The 24145-nt window shown below is 49.8% G+C and overlaps 2 protein-coding genes across 3 annotated transcripts; one reads left to right on the forward strand and one right to left on the reverse strand.

The window, feature by feature from the left end:
- Nucleotides 1–904: 904 nt before the first annotated feature.
- On the reverse strand, nt 905–11575 carry UTP11 (UTP11 small subunit processome component). The gene is made up of 8 exons (XM_010977490.3): nt 11425–11575; nt 8259–8320; nt 6938–7040; nt 6436–6549; nt 4956–5049; nt 4732–4862; nt 2802–2912; nt 905–2073 (listed from the first exon to the last, which is right to left on the reverse strand). The coding sequence occupies exons 1-8, from the start codon at nt 11485–11487 to the stop codon at nt 1990–1992; spliced, it is 762 nt and encodes a 253-aa protein (XP_010975792.1). The 5' UTR covers nt 11488–11575; the 3' UTR covers nt 905–1989.
- Nucleotides 11576–13449: 1874 nt separating this feature from the next.
- FHL3 (four and a half LIM domains 3) lies at nt 13450–23633 on the forward strand. 2 transcript variants are annotated; one of them, XM_064493737.1, is made up of 6 exons: nt 13450–13595; nt 20995–21168; nt 21261–21435; nt 22257–22426; nt 22540–22726; nt 22857–23633. In XM_064493737.1, the coding sequence occupies exons 2-6, from the start codon at nt 21013–21015 to the stop codon at nt 23009–23011; spliced, it is 843 nt and encodes a 280-aa protein (XP_064349807.1). In that variant the 5' UTR covers nt 13450–13595; nt 20995–21012; the 3' UTR covers nt 23012–23633. The 2 variants fall into 2 exon arrangements, with proteins under 2 accessions (XP_064349807.1, XP_031320673.1); XM_031464813.2 differs by lacking the exon at nt 13450–13595 and adding an exon at nt 16184–16312.
- The last annotated feature ends 512 nt before the right edge of the window (nt 23634–24145 follow it).

Genomic DNA, 24145 nt, shown 5'->3' on the forward strand with positions numbered 1-24145 from the left:
GGCGGACCCTAAGGAAGCAACAGTCCCTCCCTTCCTAAGCAAGGAGCCAGGAGTCTGAGGTCCCGGTGGGCACCAAAACATCAAATTCCTGGCCTATTTTCCCGACCCATGAGGCTGGAGTGTCTTAGGTTCATCACATCAGAATCCTTGGGTCTTAGCGACAACCCTCAGTTTAAGAGCAGTTCCCTCCCAGAGCTTTATCCTCTGACAGTGAGTGCTCTGATTACTTGTACCTTGGAACTAATGGTACTGGGAGAGGATGGACTTTCCTGCTCCATTTGGCCTGTGCATGTGCCTCTTCAAGCATCACTGTGTACCCAGGTATCATGTGAAGCCTTGTGGGTGTGTAACCTGTGTACCTGGAGGTGTGTTTGTGAACCAGGGGATACACAGATGTTCACGCATCTGTGTTTCTGAGGCCTGAGCAGTCTGTACCTCGCCCATCTCTTCATGTGAGAGCCCACGAAGTGTGGGTACTTGGTGTGGGCGTGTGCTTCCACGAGAAGGCATTTAGGCTCACCGCCCTCCTCCTCCCACCTTCCTCCCCAGCAGGGGCAAGGGAGGGTCAGAGCAGCAGGATCAAGCTGTTTTGTCCCAGGAACAGACTGCTGCTTGATCTGTTCGCTCCTCAGTCCAGTCCTCACATGATGAGTCCCTTCCCAGGGTTGGGTCTACGTTACAAGAATATCAACATTTACTCAGCTCAGCACCTCCCCAGGAGTGACTTCCTGCACAGGCTGGGAAGCACTTCCTTCCTGAAGGCAAAAGCTGCTCACTTCCAGTCCCCAGGCCCTTCTTCCTATTTTCCAGGGCCCCCAGATCTGAATCCCACTGAGTATACCCTGAGGAAACAGGCTTTCATGTTAGGCTTTGTTCAAAAAATACAGCATTCATGGGAACTTAATAGGTTTTAACAATTTTTTTTTTAATCTTTAAAATCTACACAGAACTGTTGCCCCTCCAGGGGGTGAGGTATAAGCAAACCTCCCAGAATCCTGTTTCTCCCACATTTACTCTAAGCATGCTCAGTCCTGTCCTGACCGGCCTCAGCCTACCATCCCTATATGGGCAGGGAAAGGAAGGGTGAGGCTCGGGAAGTCTGTGTGTCTGCCACACACATCCTAGGGTCTGTATCTCCAGGGTGAAGGCCTGTAAAAAGCCACCGATAGCCTTGGAATCACGAGCTGGCCAGGAGGGCAAGAACAGAGAGCCAGGTCTGTTCTGATGGGAGACTCGTCGGTAAAGAAGAGGTGCCCTGTATGTTCCTAACCCCAAGGATTTCTACCTGCAGTCAAGCGTAAAGGAAAAAAATTTCCTCCTTCGCTAACTTATGAAGTCACCTGAATGCCCAGTAAATGACAAATGAATGAGAGTAAAATCAGTCCATCCACTGGACAAAACATTATGCAAACATTAAAAATATTTATTTTAATTTTTATGATAAGCATATATTACTTTTTAAAAATTTAGTGATGTAATAAAAAAGAGCTAACAATGTAATAGTAAGTGTAAAAAGCAGGCCATAAAAATGTTTACTATAATTACAACTACAAGACACAGAAACCAATGGAAACCTGCACAAACCTTTACAAAACGGAGGAAACAAGCCAGAATGCTCTTGGTAGTTGCTCACCACCGTCTCCCTACCCCCATCACTGTAAGTATACAACAATTATTTGCTGCTCTTGAACAAGTATTGGGATTTGGGATGAACTCATTTATTTTCCAAATTTGCCGTGATGAGATTATATAACTTTCATAAATAAAATAAAAATACATGAAAACAAGACTGATTTCAACAACCCACGAACAATTTAGACAGGGGAAGGGGCTTTAACATAGCTCGTAGCAAATGTCAGATCTATAATAAATTACAGTTACAAACAGGAAAACCAAATCATTTAGACCAACTGAATTTGAAGTTACTGGGGGAAAAAAGAAACCATTAACTCAGCTCCATGCGGAATGACAAGGCATATCTACAACACGTCAACGTTTTCGACGACTCTCAAACTTGTAAATAGCTGGGGAGTTCACTGTTTCTTTCTTCACCTTTACCTTTCGAGTTTTATCCTACAAGAGAGTAAAAAGTTTCCAGTAAACAGCAGGACAGGGTCATGTAAGACAGGAAGGTTAATGAACTACCTGTGAGGAAGCCCCTAATTCAGCGCGGCGCAGTGTTCAGGAGAAACAAAGCCCTTTGCCCTAAAGGCATCCCAGACACAGTGAATCAAGCCCTCCCTGGGCATCTATGTCAGTGCTCGCTGTGCAGAAGTTCTTGGGAAAACTGAGAAGACAGGCACTCAAATCATGTTTTGTAGGACTTCTTCTCTCACGGAACCCCAGCTCACAAAGACAGACCTAAATGACCTGCAAAGCTGAAGAACTTGACATTTAGAGGAATGATAATAATATGAAAGGGGCATCTTACAATTCCTCAGCTCTGCTATTTAACTACACAATGTTGTCTATTTTTAAACACCAGTGAGTGACACGCACTGTTTTGTTAACCTGTTTAAATGTTACAGATAGCTGCTCGTAAGCCATAAAGTTCATATGCCACCCGATCCTACCCTTTGCTGTTCCAAAGCATTGACTAATAAGCCCCTCATTACCTTCTTAATCAAGGAACATTTCAACACTGTCAGAGAAGCAGACACTGGCTCAAACCACTGCCCCTGAGGAGCAGACATTTTCAATGGGGTTGATTTATACACCGCTGAAATCCAGTCTCAGTTAAGACCTTTACAAGGTAAAAATAACACAAAATTAAATGAAGGCCTGAGGCTCTCTCTCCTCACCATGAGATCTTTGCGTGTCTGAATTTTCTGGGCAACAATGAACAATTTCTTCTCGCGTTCAATCCGCTGTGCCAGGCAGTCATACTGCTTCTGCCTTTCTTTAGCTATCCGCTGCAAAAGAAAGCACACACGTTTTCAGTAAAACAATTAACAGGATAAAAATGGGTTAAGAAACTGTTTCTTAATCCACTTAGGCCCAAACGCATAAATGGTTTCATCAATTCTCTCCTTAGCCAGGAATCAACGTAACAAGATACTTTCAAGTTGTCCATTTTAGGAACAGCACATTCCAGAGCTCGATGGAACCTTGGAGACTTGCCCAGGGACACACGGTTCACCTGGAGCAGGGTCAGGACTGTGCCACGAGCCTCGCGGATCCCAGGAATCTTTCCACTACTACACTGAGCTGCTTCACCCTTTGTGTGAGAGTCGCGGTTATCTAAGGCGAAGCAGGAATGAACCAATACTGGAAACCCAACACGAGGTGAGAGGAAAAGACCAGAAGAGCCACCGGGCAGTGTGCTGGTGTCTGAGAACTGAGGAACTCAGAGGGCAGAGGACTTTTTCAGCAGAAGCTGACCTGAGAATTCTTACTGCTGATGACTCCTCAAAGACCAACGGTCCTCAAATGTGGGGGAATCATAGACCTCTGAGAAACTGATGACAGTTTTGGATTCTTTCTTGAAATAAAGGTACACATGCGTTTGTACAAATTCATACAAACATATATATCCAGTCGCACAAAATTTCCATGTGAGCAGAGGGTGTTTACAGACTTCCTAAAGCCCATTCATGGACTGCCTACCCCCTCCAAGTGGCAGACTAAAAATTCCCTTGCAACCCACCCACCGGCGATCTAATAAAATTAATTTTGCTTTAAACAAAATCAAAAGAAACAACACCACTAGACAAAAATGGCAAGATCCAAACCTTCCCAACTGCTCAAAAGGTATGCTGGTGAAGTATTCTACACAGGAATTCGAAACACCCATCTCTTTAGGGACTCTGCCAGACTTGAGAAGTGTCAGTGACACAGCTAACTGAAAATACAACTAAATGACAAGCACGGTGCTCACTAGAACACCAGCCAGCCGGCTCCTCCACTGGACGTGTTATCCACACAGAGGCGACCACTCCTGGGCCTCAAAACTACACAACCCACCAACTTGAGCACAGTCTCACAGCAGTGGTTTCAGACAGCTTTTGTTTTCACTTTATTGCACAGACTGTCAAATTTATGGGATTACCCAATATAGTCAAACTAATTAAGGGTATTTATATTACTAAAGCAAGTTTAGCTGCCTCTGAGCTAGAGAAGCTGCTGTGAAATTAAACACTGGAAGCAAAGCTGATGGGTGTAAATGATTCAAATCAAAACAGAACAGCTGTCTGCTTGAAACACACTGACAGCATTTTTCTAAATGAATCAGTCAGAAGTGAGAGTTCAACTCCAGAAAACTTGGAGAAAAAGCATGTTTTCTGCACAAACACAGAGATGGAAAGCACCATAAGGACAAATCAATACAAAATTTGGGGTACAAATCCCTAATATGGAAGCCTTTTTGACATGCATATTCACTGCTAGAGGTTTAGTCTCAAAGTATACCAAATCCCTTCGTGTTCAGTGTCCCCTGCTTTCTCTGCAGTTTTAAACTGTTGGCATGTTACAAGCAATGAAAGCACGAAGCCCAGGATCAGAGCTGGGATTCAAATGTAGATCTAGAGGCCAGAATTGCAGCTCCTGACACGATGCTACAGGTCCTCCAATCTTAGAAACAAGAACCCTCCTCCACTTCCATCCCCATCACCAAATCCTCCTTCCACTTTTCTAAAAGAATTTGGTACGTTTTCCACAAATAATTACATTAAATGCAGGGGGGTGGGGGAGATTCCCCTAAACTCAGACCTAAAGAAAAATGGAGAAAATTACCTTAAGTCGAGTCTGATGGTTCACTCCTTTCACTTTCTCCTTCTGCAGGGTGTCTATCGTGGGCCTATTAAAGACTCTGTCAACTAGTTCTGGGGCTGTTCGTAGGTGAGTTGCGATATCAAACTGTTCAACTAAAATCAAGAGAAACCTTAAGGCACTGTCTCTAACACCAAGCAACACAAATCAATGTTAGACTGTCCCAGAAACCTTCAAACATTTCATACCTTCCTTTTTGGTGTCAAAAAAGAACACGTGCTTATTCTGTTGCTTCCCCTGGAAATCCAGCAGATGGAGCTCTGATTTTAGTCTTTCAATTTTCTAGAATACAGAATACAGTCTCCTTTTATATTTGGGTATCCAGGGTATCAGAAATGAATTTGCCAAAGTTTAAACCATTTCACATCATTATCACCAGTCAGCAAAGAATTTGCTTCATTCTTTTAAAAGAAAGGACCACTAAAATTTATCAAGCACCAACCACATATCAGGTACTAGACTAGGTGTTCCACAAAACTTATCTAATCCTTACAACAATCCTATGAGATACAAATGAGAAAACAGCCTCAGGGAGGTTAATTTGTCCATAACCATGGGGATAGTAAACGGCAGAGCCAGAATTTATACCTAAGTCTGCCTCATTCCATTCCACCATGCTGACCATACTTTTTTCTTTTTTGAAGTATAGTCAGTTTACAATGTTGTGTCAATTTCTGGTGTACAGCATGTTTCAGTCATACACATACATACGTATGTTCCTTTTCATATTCTTTTTCATTATAGCTTACAAGATATTGAATATAGCTGCCTGTACTATACAAAAAAAACTTGTTGTTTTTTATATATAGTAGTTAGTATCTACAAATCTCGAACTCCCAATTTATCCTTTCTGACCCCCTTTCCTCCCTGACAACCATAAGTTTGTTTTCTATGTCTGCAAGTCTGTTTCTGTTTTGTAAATAAGTCCGTTTGTGTCTTTTTTTTTTTAAGTAGATTCCATATATGAGTGATATCATACAGCATTTTTCTTTCTCTTTCTGGCTTACTTCACTTAGAATGACAATCTCTAGGTCTGTCCATGATGCTGCAAATGGCATTTTAGTCTTTTTTATGACTGAGTTTAAGTATTCCGTTGTGTAACTATTCCACAACTTCTTTATCCAGTCATCTGTCATGGACATTTAGGTTGTTTCCATCTCTTGGCTGTTGTAAATAGTGTTGCTATGAACATTGGGGTGTATGTATCTTTTTGAATTAGAGTTCCCTCCGGATGTATGCCCAGGAGTGGGATTGCTGGATCAATTATCCAATAAGTCTATTTTTAGTTCTTTAAAGAATCACTATACTATTTTCCATAATGGCTGCACCAAACTACATTCCCACAAACAGTGTACGAGGGTTCCCTCTTCTTCACACCCTCTCCAGCATTTATGGTTTGTGGACTTTTTAATATGGCCAATCTGACTGGTCAGATGATACCTCATTGCAGTTTTGATTTGCATTTCTCTGATAATTAATGATATTGAGCATTTTCTCATGTGCCTATCAGCCACTTATATGGGACCATACTTTTAAATTATTATTATAATTAAGAATACTTCAAGATTGGAAATGTCAGAATAAATCAACTTGTAACTTGAGACCAGTGGATTTCTATTTCTCTTCTTAACCAACAAAAATATCAGAACAAAGAGTTTTGGTTGTTACCTTAGCTTCTGCAAGCCTCTTCATTTCTATGTATTTGACATCCTGAGTTCTCATCAGTTTCAGCTGTTCTGGAGTTACTTCTTCCTTAGTCTCCTTAATAACATGAACTCCATCCTAGAATCCAAATTTAAAAGACACATTTGCTATTAGATTAAAATCATTAGCAAGTCATTGGCATAGTTCATGGTTGGAACAAAGACAACCAAAAGCTACACGCAACAGCCATCCAATGCACCAGGCCTCCAAGGAGCACACGTCCAATTCAGAACCTCCAGTTATCCTCTCAGAACAGCTCCAGGCATGAGACAACTCAGACTCAGGGGCAGAAATGCATGCTGCTCACCAAGGGGCAATTTTGCCTTGGATACTGACCAAGAGCACCTGACCAACTGGAGAAGGGCTAAATAGCAGCCAAGGATCCAATCTCTCCATTGCCTCTCTTATCTTTATTTTTGCTACTGAGCTGGAGCTCAAAACATCAACTGCTCCATTAGGCACCCACCTGGAGTTTAACCCGGGTCATTTTATAGTAGAATTCATCTGGATTCTTTTCAAGAGCTTTCTTCCGGAGAGCTCTGAGGTACTCTTGCTTTTTCCGGTAGTCACTAAAAAGCAGGTGAAACAGGTTCATGACAAAAAAGAAAAAAAAACAAAAACACAAAACCACAACAAGCAAACTTTATAAGCATCTAATGATACATACAAAATGAAACTCACAAAAGCCAAAGCAATGGCTAGATCTGATCTGCACTCCACTGTCACGGATGCTGAGCTCCTCTCTCTGTGGGTCCTCTCCTATCCCAGTCCCACCTGAAATTAACTGTCCCCATCTCATGGAAGTTTTAGTACCATTTACATCATTACAGGGAGAGACCAAATAAAGCAGAAATTAAAACTCTTCAGACACGGTTCTGATGCAAGCTTGGGCACCAAGTGATCAAATAAGATTCAGAAACTACATGGTGAGCAGAGTGACTAGAACCATGGACTCTGCAGCCAAACTGTCTGGGCTTCAACCCTGACTCTACCACTTCTGGCTGAGTGCTTCTGGATAAGTTAGTTAACCACTCTGAATCCCAATTTAGTATGTAAAATGGATGTGATAATAACGGTATCCCCAAAGGTTGTTGGGAGGAATAAACGAGTGTAAAAATGGTAACCGTCTTAGAACACTGCCTGGCCCAATAACAGTACTCATTATTATTATTTGCCTTAGAAACTCTGGGACCCAGAGAAATCCACTTAATCCATCATCATCTGCACCAAGAGTATAAAAAAGGACCTCAGCTGACATGCATGGCTAACAAATAATTGTGAAATATTCTGCAAATAAAGTGCTAAAGAAGAAGAAGAATGAGGATAATTGTTTTATAAAATGTTTTCGGACTTCATTATCACCCACGCTCAGTCTCATGAATCCATCTTTCATATCTCTTCATTCCACACCACACATGGTGATGTAAGAGACTCAACCACTGGAATTTTAGATTCTATCTTGAACTAAGAAAAGGGAGAGAAAAAAGATTCAGCTTTTGGCTCAAAAACCAAGGCAGAGGCAAATCAAAGCCACTATGAGGAAACGATCTGGAACAACATAATAAAAAAAAATTCACAATGCAACTACAGTTAAACAAATAACGCTCTGCCTAAACAAAGAGAGAAGTTCAGGGTCCCAGAAGAGTATCTGACAGGCTGCCAGAGCTTTGGCCATTTTATCAATGGCAGGAAATTATCCCCTGTTGGACATTCAGGGAATTCAGCTGCAATGCAGGGAGGTTGTAAGCTTTCCTGGCAGCACCTCTACAAGAGAAGATTGCACTCACTCTGCACGAAGTTTGTAATCTTTCTTTTTCTCCAGCAGACCCAGATGTTTTCGAAAGCCGGGCTAGAAGACAAAAGAAGAAAAAAAAATGCTTTGTTTCCTCAGCAAACACATCCCCAAATCAACATGACACCTCATGGGAACAAGAGTCCTTGAAGTGCTCAGTAAATCCATGTCTTGGGAGCCAATGTGCTGCCCTGTGCCCTCCCTCCCCCAGCTGGGCTCTGCCTGAGGCGGAGAGGCCGTGCAGGCGCCAGAGAGGTCACAAGGACTGCCATAGTAGGTTTCTTGGCCTATTAAGGACAGAGAAAGGCAACAATGACTCGGCACTAAGCAAGCAGTTACCAGCTGTACTAAAATTACTACAGGCTTAATCCAAGGGTTTATAAAATACTATGAAGGGAAAACATAGTAACAGGGAAGCAACTGTGGTAAGGGAGCTAAATTTAGAGTCTGAAGAACTGAGTTCAAATTCAAGCTTTACTTCTTAACAATCTGTAACCTTGAGCAACTCACTTGACTTCTCTGAGCTGCTGTTTCCTAGCTATAAAATGAGAATAACTGTACTTACTTTTCATGGTTATCCCGAGGAGGAAACGAGCCTCTGTAAGTGGTAGTGCCCACACACAGCTTGGCACACAGCAGGTGCCCAGCACACATGTACTGTTGTTACTGTAAGTTTGGTACAAAGCATGAGAGAAAACCAAGTATGACAGAAAATACTTTCTCTAACATGGAACTTGGATGGCACAGAAGGTATGAGGCTTAAATCTTGAGCACTTGATCTACGGCAAGGCCAGTGCTAGACGCCTGACGACATCGTGATCCTAAGCCACATTTATTAATAACTACTCCATCACAAAACAATCTACTATACTCATTACATGCAATCTCATTTATCCCCACACAATCACGGAAAGTAGATAAAGCAGACACTAGTGTTAGCCCAATTTTCCAAAAGGGGAATAAGGTTTAGAGAATGACTGGCCCAAGAACATAGATAGAACTAGAAAGTGGCAAAGCTAGAACTAGACCTGTTCGATCTGGGGCCACAGTCTGTGCTCTTCCCCGCCCTCCTACACTACATCCTCTTCCACTATCAATAATCTCTATCTTTGACGAAGTGTGTAATTTCTCTACTATCTAAACTTGTATAATAACTCAGGTGGGATTTTTAAGTCTCCTTTCTCACCTTCTACCCTTGAAGTGATGCAATAAATAAATTTAAAATAACACCCAAATCCTCTTCTAATGATTTTTATTTTAATTATAGCCAACAATGGGAGGTTGACAGTAGAGAAGGAAAACTCTTATGATCAAAAGAGCAACACGAGTCAGCAATCTTGAAATGTGTCATGTCCATTTGAATGTACATCTGCATTACAGAAGGAAGCCTAGCACATACCCCCCCATACCAAGTATCTTCCGTAGCTCCCTCACTTTCTCAGTGAAGGACCTACAAGATAAAGTCCAAACTTTACCCAAATACAGAGTGCTCTCATCAACGTGTTTACCATCGTCTCCAGCCTGGACTTCTCCTCACCTCTCCCACAAAGATTCTCCATTACTACTCAGACATGGCCATGTCATGCTCTTGGCCAGCCTTGAAAGCTCTGTCTTCTCTACGAATCCAAATCAACTACCTTCAACTGTACCTCTGGACACACTATTCAACCTCTTTAGGTATCAGGTTCCTCATTTGTAACATGAGGATAACATTCACCTTATAGGGATGCTGTAGGATTATGTGAGATAATCTTTGTACGGTATACTGGGCTGTAGCTAACATGCAGTCAGGGCTCAAAGAGTGACAGCTATTACTTCTGCCTTCCAAGTCCAACAAGTTTCACTGTGACGCTTTCTCTCATCATCTCTACTCTTCCCTCTCATGTTCCTCATTTGACATTTTTTGTATCTCTAATAAAGTTGCTTCTTTATTCAACTTTCAGTAGCCTCTAGATCCAAAACCCTTGGTCTGGTTCCTGGCTTTGCCGATTGCCAGCTGCAGCTGTATGTCTTTGGGCTAATCACTTAACCTACCTGAGCTTAGCTTCCCCATCTGCAAACATAAGAAAATTAGAGTACCTACTTCCACATACCCCTGAGAGCTGAATAAAATAACAAGAGCAAAGCATTTTGCACTTTGGGTCTGGCACACAGCAAGCACTTCTAGCTATTATTACTTTTTAGATAGGTCCACACGCAGGTCCAAACAAAGTGGCAAAATCACACTATTCCTCCCAATACACCACTGAACACACAGCAAGTGCACAATAAATGTCTGACAAGTGCTATTAAGCAGGAAGACTAAACTGTGGTTGGGAGGCCTTAGTTCCATCCCATCAGTCAGCGACGCAACTTTGGACACATCCTTCTCTCTCTCTTCCCCATCTGAAAAGTGAAGTTGGACTAGATAGCCCTACAGGCCTTTCTAGATTGGATATTGTGATTCCTGAGAGCAGCAAAATAAGTTGATTCTGCATACATTAAACAAATTTCCACTCAACTTCCCCACACAGACACACCCTCCACAGAAGTCCTACAACTGTTTATTCGACCTGAATTTGGTGTTTGTGACCAGGCAAGCCAATTTTGCTCTTTGGGCCTCAGTTCTGTCATCTGTATAATGGAGACGAGAAACACCAATATTACAGGGTGAGACATAAACAAAAAGCGTATGTGGCTAATATTCATGAACCACAAAGCCCAGGCATAATGATGATATCACATTAATAACACCAATCTCTTGGGGGTCAGCCCGCATACGCAGCGAGCGGAGCTGGGTATCTTTAGATGTGGGTTCCTGTTCCAGCCGGGACACTTATCAGCAGTGTGAACTTTGACTTCAACTTCCCCAGAGAAGGTCAAGCACTTTATACACAGAACCTCACTTAACTACGTCACTAAAACCTTGCCAGATAGCTTTGATTATCCCCAAAGAATGGGGATAGTCGTGCTCTTCCTAGACAGAACGACAATTCCCTCCTCCCGGAACCGCGAGGCTCCGCCCCAGCCACCCCGGCGTCGTTAGCATATATTTGCATCTATCTGCATGTAGCATCTCCATACAGAAAAGACCAGTACCCGCAGATGGCTGGGGGGAGGGCTTGGGTGAGAGTAGCGCATGGAGCCACCGGCCAGCGCTCCTGGGTCCTGTGCGGTCCTACCTGGCTTCGCTCTCGATGTTCCCGCTGCCGGGACTTAGCCGCCTTCCGAAAAGCCGCCGCCATGTCTGTTCACTCCTGGAAAAGCTCAGTAGACGACGCCGGCTCCTCACTGCCTCAGCCGCCGCGTCCACTGAATCTACCGGAAACAGGCCAAGCCAGTAGCCGCTTAGAACCGCCCACTTCCTCTCCGCAACCTATCCAGCGCCTGTCTTTCCGGAAATACGTCATCGAACAACGGCGTCCACCGCAGGCCGCTTCTGGGAAGTGTAGTTCTCTAGGTTTAGTCTCGTGACTTACAACAGCGGGTTCTTATTCGCCAGGGCTTGTCCACGTGTAGCGAGAGCTCGCCTTCGCGCTCCGCTCCGCGTTGGCACCTGGGAACACGAGGCTGGCACTGCCCTCGGGCTGAGCTGGGTATGGAGTGTGCGCATGCGCAGTCACCTATGGCTAGATTCCACTTGTGGTATTTACACGCTGCGTTTAAAGGTAGGAGCCCTGTGAATTTTCCGGTGTATGGGCAAGAGAGCTCTACAGAGACACAAGACTCCTTAAAACTACGTCTGTCCGGTTCTGCCACTTACTGCCTATGTGACTTTTGACATGTCTCTTGACTTTAATGAGCATCATTTTTGTCATCTATAAAGCAAGGATAATAATAGCATGCACTGCTTGCCTCATGGGTCCGTCAGGAGGCTCATACTTGAACGGAGGAGTCATATCGTGGCTGCAGTTATAAAGTTTTGAGTCCCTCACACCCTCAAGGTGTGGCTGACAGAATCAGCGTCAGAGGCAGCACAATGTAATGATTAGGACCATAAACCACAGAGGTGTGTTCTGATCCTAACTGTTACCAGCCAAAACAAAGTTGGCTTTCACTGAACCTTAGTCTCCCATCTGTAAAGCGGAGGTAGTAATACCATACCTACAAGGATTGTTGTGAGGATTAAATGAAATAATATGTTTGAAGTTCTTAATGCTGTGGTCACCCATTAGCGAGTTCACAATCAATTGGAACTGCTGTTACTATTAATATTACTAAACCTATCTGTAAGGTTTGAAAGAAGGTTGGGCAAAGCAGAGCATTCCAGAGGCATTTGGTTTCTTTGCCACCACATGAAGCTAACCTTCTGCGAGTTCTGTAATTGCACCCATTTCTCATGACAGGGCTCACCCCTCCAGCTGAGGAGCTCTGAGGAAATTGGCTTCTCAGTCCCTAGAGGTGCGAATCCAGTAGACCAGTGGGTGTGTAAAAGCTGATGTAGCTGAGCTCTGCTGTGCAAAAAGTTTTTCCCTGCCTCTGAGTCAGCCTTGCAAGGCCACGGCTACATGCAACAAAATTCCATTTCATTTGTTATTTAACCATTGAAAGACAAGGCTCTTCATGATCTGGCCTCTGCCCACTTTTCCAGCTTCACCTTGATTAAGAAGCCCAGCCTTCAAGCAGAATGATCAGGTGGCAGCCCCAGTAACTCCTGCCACTTCCCCTGAAGAAGAAGAACTCCCATTGAGTGGCAGGCATACTCAGGAGAAGGCAGTTCTGCACACTGGAGGAGGAGGGTCAGGGGGGCAGAGACTGGAGTCAGCCCTAGATTTGAATAGCATATCCACCACCTTTTGGCTTGTGATTTGGGGCCATGTTGTCAAACTCTCTGAGCCCTGTGTACTACTCTGTAAAATAGTGATAATAATAATAACCACCTCATATGGCTTTTGTAAGAACTGAAGGAAATAACGACAACTACTTAGCATGGTGCCTTGCATGTAGCTGGCATTTAACCATAGGTTAGTTTCCCCTTCACCCTTCATCCCCCATGCTCAGCAAAAGTCACTCATTTCACTTATGCACCCAGACGCATTGCCAGGCTTAGGGGGTGGGGGTCAGAAGGAAAATGTTTCTGGGCAAGTTCTGGGCAAAGAGGGTGTCTGCTAAGTCAGTAGGCCCATAGGCAGCCCAACGGGTAAGAGTGAGCAACACACCCAGAGAAGAAAGGAAGTTTTCTCACTTGAGGGGAGGAAGGCTTGTGGTTACAAGCATCGGAGAGTGATTCAGCAGCTGGAGGAAACTGTGAGAAGCCTGTCAGGCATCAGTCACCCAGGGCCTCTTTGTGAAAAATGCTTTCAAGGTAAAAGAACAGCTGAGAGACCCTGAGAAAGCCCCCTTCCACCACAAGGTAAGGAAGGATGAGTGGAGATCTCCTGGGTGGGTGAAGGGACAACCAGATCCCACTCACCCGAGGCCAGTCGTCCAGGGCTCAGGCTCTGCTTACAGCCTCAGCTCAGACACACCTGTTCCCTGGAGAGGGGGGAGGACTAATGAGGGGAACAGGAACAGGGAGTCCATGAGGCCGATCCGTAGACCTCCCTGGGGCACGTCCACCTGGGTCAACGGAAATAGAGCAAGCAGGGAAATGTGAGCCCACTAGGGAGCTGGAAATGGAGAGGGGAAAGGCACAGCCCCCGCCCTACACGAGTCTCCCTCCTGCAGGCTGGGCCAAGTTAGAAATCTACTAACTTTCCCTGGCCTCTGGACTCCAAGTCCAAGAAGCAAAACCTTAACACTTGACCAGGAAAGGGAGGGGGGCGGGGGGTTTCTCACGTATTGAATACCCACTGTGTGCTCTCATCCAATCCTCACAAGAACACTGTGAGACAGGGAGTCCACCACTTTTAACAGATGAGGGACTGAGGCTTCAAGAGGTTGAATGATGACAGAGGCTACAGAGCCTAACAGTTAAGCTCTTTTTTTGGCATAAGGAGCTTTGACATTTCATTGTCTGGATTTGAATCCAGGCTTGGCTATTATTAGCTGTGTCACCCTTGGCAGGTTACTTCCTGTCTCTGTGCTTCCATGTTCTCATCCTTAAAACGAGGATAAAAATACATATTTCACAAAGTTGTTGGATAATTGAGTGCATTAATATATGCAAAGCGCTTAGATAGGGACTGGTGCAAAATAAGTACTCAGGAAATACTGGCTCTTGTTCAGGCTGCTCATCAGAGATTCAAGCTGTGAGTAAAACCAGAGATTCCCCCCCCCCCCAACTCTGCCTTTGATCCAGCACCTTCCTTACTCACTCATAATCCCTCCCTTTCTGAAGGCTGCTAACCTTTGCCTTCCCCTCACTCCAGAGCAGACCCTTTCTTGCCACCTCCTTCAAGCAGGTAGTCTTCCCTGCACTCCCAGGGACTAGGAGTCTCCTACACCTGCAAGACAAACTCCAAAGTAAAGTCCCTCCCATGGGTTGACTGCTCCCTCCCTAGCCTCCAGATAGCATGTGCCTATGGTCCAATCAGAGGGGGTGGTGTGGGGGCCCAAACAGAAGCAGTGTCAGTCATTCATTCATTCATCAGATATTTATTACATGCCAGACATTGGAATAGGTACTGGGAGTGTGGGGTGAACCAGAAGGCCCCAGCCGTTGCCCTCATGGCACTTACAGTTTAGGCATCAGGAACAACAACAATAAACAAACAATTTCTTAATTTTGAAAGGAAACCTGGCGTCCAGGGTGACTTGGGACCCAGGAAGGCAGGCTTGTGATTCAGAGATGGGAGAGGAGGGTACTCAGGAGCCCAGGAAGGAATGTTTCTCTGCTCTGACAGCTTGGCTGGACCCAGCCTGGGGGATGGGAGAGCCTCTGTGGACACCTGAGTCTCTACTCTAGACCCTGAGGTTATTTCCAGGGTTGGTTTGTTGTCTCTTGTTTTGCAGAGACGCAGCAAAGCCTCCTCCTCCCTCCCTCATCCTTCCAGATTAAGGCTATTTATTCCTAGTGACAAGCCTGAGGATCCCAGAGGGGGTGGCCTCAAGGACCTGGAGGGGCCTTGTGTCCCTGGCAGGCGCCAGTTCTCCCTCCCAGGCAGGGCACAGGGAGGAAGCCAGAAGGCTGGAAACTCTAGAGGTCGGGAAGGAGGACTTCCCTCCACCACCCCTACCGCGCCCCATCCATGCACACGCCTCACACCCCTTCTTGAGAATATCAAAAAGCATGAGCCAAGGTTTAGGGTCTCTCCTGGGCCTGAAAGGTCAAAACTATTCCTGGGCACTGTGGAAACCAAGGGAAGATTCCTCTGTTCCTCGATGCATTTGGAGGTGAGGAGGTGGTCACTTTTGGTTTTGCCACTCAAGAGTGGAATAAAGCCCTTTTGAAGGTCAAGGCCCTATAGAGGGGGTCCTTCACTCCTCCTTTCCAGAGAGCACCTCGGTTCCCACTGACAGGGCCTTGACACAAGGTCAAAACTGCCTCCTCCTCCAGGCTGGAATAAGTCCTCTTTTACAAATTCGGGCTGAGCGTGATCCCTGGGGGTAAATTGCGAGGGGACAGAGACACGAAGAGGGAGGGCAGGAGGACTCTAGGTCCCCAAATGGATCTTGGTCGGCTGCCTCCTATATCCCTGGCCAGAGATTGAATATAGCTAGCCGCTGCGGGGGTGAGTGGGGTGGACAGGGAGAGAGGACAGCAAAAGCTGCAGGGAGGGGACGGGGCGGGGTCCTGGCCGCCGGGGAAGGTTGGGAGAGCCAGGTTAGGCCCGGCCGGCCGAGGGGGCTGGGGCGGGCTTCTGGCCAAAAGGGAGGTGGGGGCGGGGTCTGGCCCCCGGCCTCCGGGATGAGGGGCGGGGGGCGGGGGGCGGGGTTGGTACCCCGCGGGCAGGGGCGGCCGGGGGCGGGGTTCGGGCGGGGCGGGCCGCCGCGCTCACTTCCTCCGGGAGGGGTTGGGGCCGCGCTCCCACTCGCCCACACAGTCCGTGCCGCCGGCAGCCTAGCCGGCAGCCCGCTCGCCCCCGCTCCGCCCGGCCCGCAGGTACGAGCCGCCGAGGGAAGCGGCGCCGGCTCCCCTGCCCCACTCCCTCGAGAGCGCCGCGCCCCGCTCCTGCCGCCCGCTTCGAGGTGAGCTCCCCGCCAAGCCCGTCTCCCCATCTCGACTCCCGATCCCGGCTCCCGGCCCCCGCCCTCGGGCCGGGGAGGGAAAGGTGGCCCGCCGGGGGTTAAGGGCAACCGCGGCCCCCGCTCCCTGCCCCCGTCCCCGCCGGGGTCGAGCCGCGGGCTCCGGGGACACGCTGGGAGCCGAGCCCCGGAGGGCGTCCTTCGGACCGAACCGCTCCCGGCCGCCCGGCGGGCTAGGGGCTGTTGAGTTGGGCGGGGGAGGGGGCCAAGTTTGAAATGGTAAAGCCAGAGAAGAGCGAGAGAGAAAGAGAGATCGAAATCTAGAGATCGAGATCGGGAGGGCTCGAGAAACAGGCTCACCAGCGGAGCAAGAGACCGAGACAGGACAGGAGCGACTAGCTTTGGACCCGAGGCAGCAGAGATATCCGAAACAGAGAGTAACTTGGGCTTAGAGTTACCCCGGGGGCAGGCCCGAGGCATAGGGACTGTCCCAGGTTTTGTGGAGCGGAGCATTTTAAGAAAAAGCATACAGTGACCCTAGACGTGTTGTCGGCCCTTTCCAGGGCCTTGGAGATTTCTGCGCAGGTTGAGGGGCCCCAAAACTTAAGCTTCATTAGCCTCGTGGTAAATCAGCCTCTGAGAGGCCTAAAAAGACATCCAGAGGCTGGAGACAGTCACTGAGGGGCAGAGAGATGCTAAGAGATAGAGAAGGGGGGTGGGTAAGGACCAAGGCAGTCCACCCTACAGAGACTCAGAGATACCAAGACTTGGGTGGACAGAGGTGGAAATCCACAGAGGCTCCCGTTGGGAGATAGCCAGTCAGAGATACAGAGACAGGGAAACATAAAGACAGCTGCTGAAGTGTGCAGACACAGACGTGCTGAGCAGAGCAGGGCTAGACGCCGAGAGACAGATGTAATGGAGGCGCAATGACAGCTTCCAAGACAGACCTGGAGGGACTCAGGCCTGAAAAACTGGGAAGCGAGGATGTGGGGAAACAGAAACTCTGGGCCAACTGATCCCCCCTGAGGCAGAGGACCTGAGACAGTAAGACTCATCAGGAAGGAGCCCCACACATTTACTAAGACAGCCCCAGCTTATTTTTAAACTCAAATCTTGGACTCGCTGCTTCAGCCCTGGGGGACCCGGGGTGAATGAACTGTTCCTCTTCTGTCCCCAGAGCAGCTGCTGGATCCTGCTTCCCACCCCCCTTGCCCTAAACTGCTCTGACTCCCAGGCCTCGTGGGGAGAAGGGAGGGGGAAAGAGTGGAGAGTTTGGGGTTGATGCCTAGTAGCAGGGTTTGATTTCTCTCCTCAGGTCTCCTGTCAAGTCCTTGGAGCTGGGGGAGGGGTCTGTTCTGATCCTGACTCACAGCTGTGGGACCTGGCCAGGGTCCTCCTGGACGGTGGGGGCTGGGGGTGGGGGGGAAGGGCTCGAGCGGTTGGCATAGGGACTTGGAAAGGCTTCTGGGTGTCTTCCAGTCTCAGGGCTGGCAGCTGGGGAGAAGAGCCAGGCTCCTGTGCTAGTGATATCACCCAGCATCTCCTGTCCCTCAGCCCTTAAATGCTGACCACCCCCTCCACTGCCATTGCAGCAATTTGTAGGGAAAGAGAAATGGGAAAGGGCTCTAGGCTGGGAGGCAGGGGCCCTGGGTTGTCTGATACCTGAGTGACTTTGGGCATGCCTGTGCCTTGTCCCTGGCCTCTGTGCTCAGCTATAAAATGGGGACGATACCCTATCCTTCCTGCCTTTTCTGTGATCTGTTAGGTGGCAGGTGAGGGGGAATGTGCTTTGAGAGGCAAAGCAGCACGCAGGTGTGTACACCTTTGTACCCGTGTTGCAGGTTTCGGAGTTATGCTCTCTGGAGTCACACTTTCCCCACTGGTCTCAGTGAGCCCCATGGCCTCAGTGAGCCCCATGGCCAGGGCCTCTTCAGTTCCCCCAGCAGATCTAAGGGGTTCCCTTTTTGTTCTCTCCCTGGGTTCACACTGCGAATGTCAAGGTCAAGTCCCAGGCCAGCCCCTCGACCCAGGCCTGGCTGAGAAACTGTTGTCTGACCCCAATATAAGTGAAGGGCTAATAATAAAAACACTAGAAGCTACCATTTACTGACTGCTTGCCATCTACCTGGTGCTTTCCAAGTATCATCACATTTAAGCCTGGCAACAACCCTATGAGGTGGGAGGTAGTATTAGATGGGAAAACAGGCTCAGGGAGCTTAGGTGACTTGCCCAGGATCACCCAGGTTTAGATATCACAGCCTGAGCCTCAACACAACATATGCCACATCATTTAACCAGCCATTCGGAGCTGCAGGAAGTGGGTGGGGAGGTCTCAGGTGTGTCTGGGTCAGGTGCAGGGGGGTGTGTGTGTTGGTAGGGGCAGTGACTGAGAGCCATCTGGCAGACTGAGCCGTCTCCCCTGCACCACCCCCCACCAGCCATGAAGGAATACAAGACTGGTTCCCTTTAGTCCCCTAGCCCTGCCAGGGCAAGGGGGAGGCGGGGAATGGGCAGAGACAGGTGGGCCTTGGTAGTGCCCTTCACCCTGTCCTCACCAGAGCCCAGGAGGACAGACTAGAGGACTAAGGGATTCTGGGAAAGAAACAGAAGCCACGCCCATACCTTATTTGGGGTTCTCCTGTCTCCGAGTGGTGACTGCCTCCCTCCCAGGGGGCGGACCTAGGGCTAGCCTGGGCCTGGGAAGGTGGCAGGGCTACTGGGGGCCCAGCCAGGAAGGAAGGGCCCAGGACACTCCCAGACAGACGGATGCATGGTCACTCTGCACCTGTGTGGCCCCCTGCTGCCCAGTGGCTGACAGCCCAGGCAACCCTCAGATGTGGGGCCAGAGGAAATCCAGGCCCGAATGGCAGGGAGCGTACAGAGAAGGAGGGGTGCCCTCACCCTCCAGCATAGCCCCCAGCCCAGAAGTCCCTGCTCTGAAGACCTCAGCTCCTGGTGACCTCATGCCCTGGCCTGGGGTATGAATTGAATGTCCTTCCATTGTACAGAAGGGCAGCTGTGAGCTTACGATCTGTCCCTTCGAAAGATCCAGGCCCTCCAGGCTTGGGGTGTCTGCTGGCATCTGGAGTCTGAACTCCAAGCCAGAGCAACGCTCGCTCATTGGCAATAATTTCCTGCTGGGGGTGGCTGAGAGAGGAGGGCTTTTTCTTCACCTTGAGCCAGGCCAGGCTCTGGGGACTGCCAGTTACTGGGGTCTAGTGGGGAAGAAGGGACTGGGGGGTTCCTTTGTACTCCCCAGACCCCATCTGCAGTGGTGAGAACATCCCTTTCCTGTGGTCCTGGTGGTTCTGCTCCACCCACCCCGGGATCCCAGTCCTCAGTGAGTGGGCTTCATGATGGAGGAAGCTGTGGGTGGGGAGCTCTAAGTTTGGGGCCAGGGACTGGAATCAGGGGCAGCAGGAGGGACTGGGAACCCCACTTCCCTAACCCTCCCTACTCCCCAAGCTCCTGCTGCAGAGGCAGCTGTGTGGATGACCTCATCCCACAAACATGCTTTGTTCCTGAGAAAATGGAAAGTGTCTGAGGTTTGGTGGGGGGCTGGGTATCTGCCATAACAGCTCTCAGGGCTCCCCACTTGCCTGACTAACCATCCAAGAGGGGGCATGATTGGAGAGCAGTGTCTTCAGTGGCTCCCACTCTTACCCTTCACTCCTCTGGCCCCAAACCCTTAGAAAAGCTGGGGAGAGGCTGTCTCTCCCAGAGGCAGGGGGAGGGAAATAATGACCCAGGGGATGGAAAGATTCTGGGGCTTTGCCAGTCACTGCCAGGACTGAAGCCCGGCAGGAGATGGCAGGAGGCACACTGCATTATCTCCAGTTCTCCTCTTTCTCCCCAAGCATTTCATTTCCCTTTTTCTCCCCTGTTGCTGGCAAAACGTGACATCTGGCCATCTGTGCTGCCACAGCTGCTGCAGATGTTGCAGGCCCGGGCTCCCCAGGCTGGTGTGACCAGAGACTCAGTGGGAGGTGGCAGGGGGTGAGGGTAGAGGGTCCAGCTAGGGAAGCTTGGCTGTGTCCAGCTTGCAGGATTTCCTTCCTGCTTAAACCTAGGTCGAGCCTCTGAAGTTCTTGTTGCTGGATTCTCTTGGGAGGGGACGCCCTGTGTGATTTCTCCCATCAGCCTACTCCACCTCCACCATTCATTGGCCCAGCATCCTTCTTACATTCTGCCGTTTCCTGGGTCAGGAGGGAGAGTAGGAACAGCTCATGGTCATCCTAAGCTCCCACTCCCGAGCTCTGGGTCTACCCCTAGGATCCCTTCCTGGGAGTCAGGACAGGGTGAGTGTGCTGTTCATATGGGATAGAGTGGGGTCCTGCCCCTGCTCTTGCCCACCTTGGGGACATTAGGGACAGTTGGAGGCTAAACGCAGGGGCAGGAAATGAGTCACTGACCCAGGAAAAGCCCCCTCCTCCCAGTTCTGCCAGGGCCCAGATAAGAAAAGAACTTCTGCTTCCTGATTTGCTTCCTGACCCCCTCTCACCCCCCAGTGTTAAATACAGAAATAAACATGCAGGACTTGGGTTCCCAGAAGTACCCGCTCCCCATCACAACCTGCTCTGATCTGGCATTTCCTACATCTAGTCTCTTGCTTTTTTTTCAATGCCATGGGCTAAGCCACAGCCCCTCTGAGTGACCCCTGCCTCACCTTGTGCCCCTAACAGGGCTCACTCAAAGCCACCATGAGCGAGGCCTTTGACTGTGCAAAATGCAGTGAGTCCCTGTATGGGCGCAAATACATCCAGACGGACGACGGTCCCTACTGTGTGCCCTGCTATGACAACACCTTCGCCAACACGTGCGCCGAGTGCCAGCAGCTCATCGGGCATGACTCGAGGGTAAAAGAGTGGACTACACAGGCCAGGGAGTGGTGGGTGGAGGCTGGCAGGAGGGGGCCAAGGTGCCAGTGCCCGTGCCCTGCTCCCCGCAGGAGCTGTTCTACGAAGACCGCCACTTCCACGAGGGCTGCTTCCGCTGCTGCCGCTGCCAGCGCTCCCTAGCCGATGAGCCCTTCACTTGCCAGGACAGCGAGCTGCTCTGTAACGACTGCTACTGCAGTGCCTTCTCTTCCCAGTGCTCTGCCTGCGGGGAGACCGTCATGCCTGGTACGTTTCCGGGGGCTCACTGTGTGTGTGGCACTGGCATGCCTGTCTGATCCCTACATGGAGGTTTGGTAAAGACCTGCACACACAGCATGTTCCTGGAAATCGAATGTGTGCAGGATCCATGGTGCCTGCGTGCTCCTGGGAGCTTGGCACACACAGGAACTGACACGCTCAGGTATGCACATGAAAGCTTGGCACGTAGAGACTGACACGCCTGGTACACACCTTGGGGCTTAGCATGTATGAAGACCTGCATGTTTGGCACAAGTAAGCTGAGTGGGCTGAAACTGTCATGCTTGGTGCCTAACGTGCGTGGCAACCTGCACGGCTAACAGAAAGTGAGGATTTAGAACACATGGAGGCTGGCATGATTAGGATATGCCAGGGCTTATTACATACTGAATCTGTCATGTCCAGTGTGTTGGAAATTGGTGTGGGCAGAGACTTGCTTGCCTACTACATGGGCCTTTGTGTGTGTGCTCACACCATCATGTCTGGTGTGTGAGGTCTGAGCATATGTGGAGTCATCAGGCCTGTGACCTGGAGGCCTGGTGTGTGCTGAGATAGTTACATCTGGTACCTATGGGGACTTCCCATCTGCCAAACCCTCAGGTCTAGTTCGTGGGGGCCTAGCACATGCTCAGCCAGCAAGTCTGGTGTTGAGCAGAGGTTAGCATGTGTGATGTTCGTGCCCCTGTAAAAGCCTCGACACCACCCTGTAGGCTGTGAGAGCAGCAGGGACTCTTCCTTCAGTGGGCAGCAGAGGGTGGTGCTCAGAAGCTTGGGACACAGCCTCTGAGTGGGACCCCTGTTCCCCGCAGGGTCCCGGAAGCTGGAGTACGGAGGCCAGACGTGGCACGAGCACTGCTTCCTGTGCAGCGGCTGTGAGCAGCCGCTGGGTTCCCGTTCCTTTGTGCCCGACAAGGGTGCCCACTACTGCGTCCCCTGCTATGAGAACAAGTTCGCTCCTCGCTGTGCCCGCTGCAGCAAGGTGGGGGCTGGGCCAGAGGGGCGGGCGCTCAGAGTGGGGGTGAGCAAGGCTCCGTGGTGGTTGTGAGGTAGGAATCCCCGCTCCCCCCCTGCTGACAGATGCTGTCCTCTCAGACGCTGACACAGGGTGGTGTGACATACCGTGACCAGCCCTGGCATCGAGAATGCCTGGTCTGCACCGGGTGCCAGACGCCCCTGGCAGGGCAGCAGTTCACCTCCCGCGATGACGATCCCTACTGTGTGGACTGTTTTGGAGAACTCTTTGCACCCAAGTGCAGCAGCTGCAAGCGCCCCATCACAGGTGGGACAAAGGGTCAAAGGACAGAGTGGTAGGGCATAGTCAAGGGAATGGGGGACCTGGTATTGGGTGAGGCCAAGGGACAGAACGGCCTCCCTCCAGATTGCAGCGCTAACCTCCAGCCTCCCTCTAGGACTCGGCGGAGGCAAGTATGTGTCCTTCGAAGACCGCCATTGGCACCACAGCTGCTTCTCCTGTGCCCGCTGCTCCACCTCTCTGGTCGGTCAAGGCTTCGTGCCGGATGGAGACCAAGTGCTGTGCCAGGGCTGCAGCCAGGCAGGGCCCTGAGCAAGGGCTCCAGGGCCCAGGCCCTCCCAAACCAGGTCTCCAGGACTAAGGCTCCTTTTACAAACCACCTCTGGGACCTAGCCCCTCCCCAAATTGGGGCTCCCTCTGGGCTCCAGGATTCAGCTTCCCCACTCCAGCATCCCCAGTCTGGTACTCCGTGACCCAGGGCCCCCAAACCTGGGCTCTTATGGGGCCTCCAACATTCAAATCTCCTCCCCAAGCCAGGACTCCAGAACTCCATCCTCTCCTTTATGGTCTGGGTTCCCAGACTGAGTCCTCTCCCCAAATCAGGGCTCTGGGACACAAGCCCCCTTCAATCTGGACTTCTTTCCAAAGATTTTAGGTCTCCTGTGGGTGCCTGAGAAGTCCTCCAAAGTAGACTAAACTCGGGCTTGACTCTCCCCACCCCTGTCCCACCAATGTCCCGAGGGATGGGGCTGTCAGGGCAGCAGATCCAGTGTTCACTGGTTAGGGGGTCCTAGGGTACAGGGTTTTGCCCAGCCCATGTTGTAGAGTGTTTTCTCATTTCATTTCATTTCAGCTCAGTTTTGCCCAGAGATGGGCAGAGGGGTGGGGTTGGCTTACCCCACCTTCAGATTCTGCAATAAAGCAGTATGAGGAAGTGAAGGCCTCTGTGTGTTTGTCTGGGGGTGGAGGGGCAAGGAAAATTCCTTCGCACACAGGGGGACCGAGGTTCCTACTGGACCTCCTCTGTTTAGAGCTGCCAGGCGGGATGGGAAATCTCTCCAGAGAAAGGAGATCCCCACCGCTGCTACCGTCCCTCTCAGGCTTAGCCTGCTTACCCCTTGTTGGCAAAGGGCTTTTTCCTCTGGGTAGGGAAGAGGAGGGGTTTGAGGGAGGTTCCGGACGGGAGCAGGGGTACGGGTGGCGTTGGGTTTCCCCGTCTGGTACCAATCGCCCCCCTCCCTTAACAGCCCATCCCAAATCCCGCAGAGCACCCGGTGCGGATCCCCAGTCTGGGCCCAGACCCTAGCCCCCTTCCCCCTCTTCCCGAGGATTAGCGGAGGCGGCCTGGGATCCGCTCGCGGCCGCACGTTTTTTGCCAAAAAAGGCAAGGATGCAGCTGCACGCGCCGCGGGAACATCTGGATCCGATTCCCGGCATGAATGGGTC

This window comes from Camelus dromedarius, chromosome 14, assembly GCF_036321535.1.
Source record: "Camelus dromedarius isolate mCamDro1 chromosome 14, mCamDro1.pat, whole genome shotgun sequence".
Taxonomy (NCBI): domain Eukaryota; kingdom Metazoa; phylum Chordata; class Mammalia; order Artiodactyla; family Camelidae; genus Camelus; species Camelus dromedarius.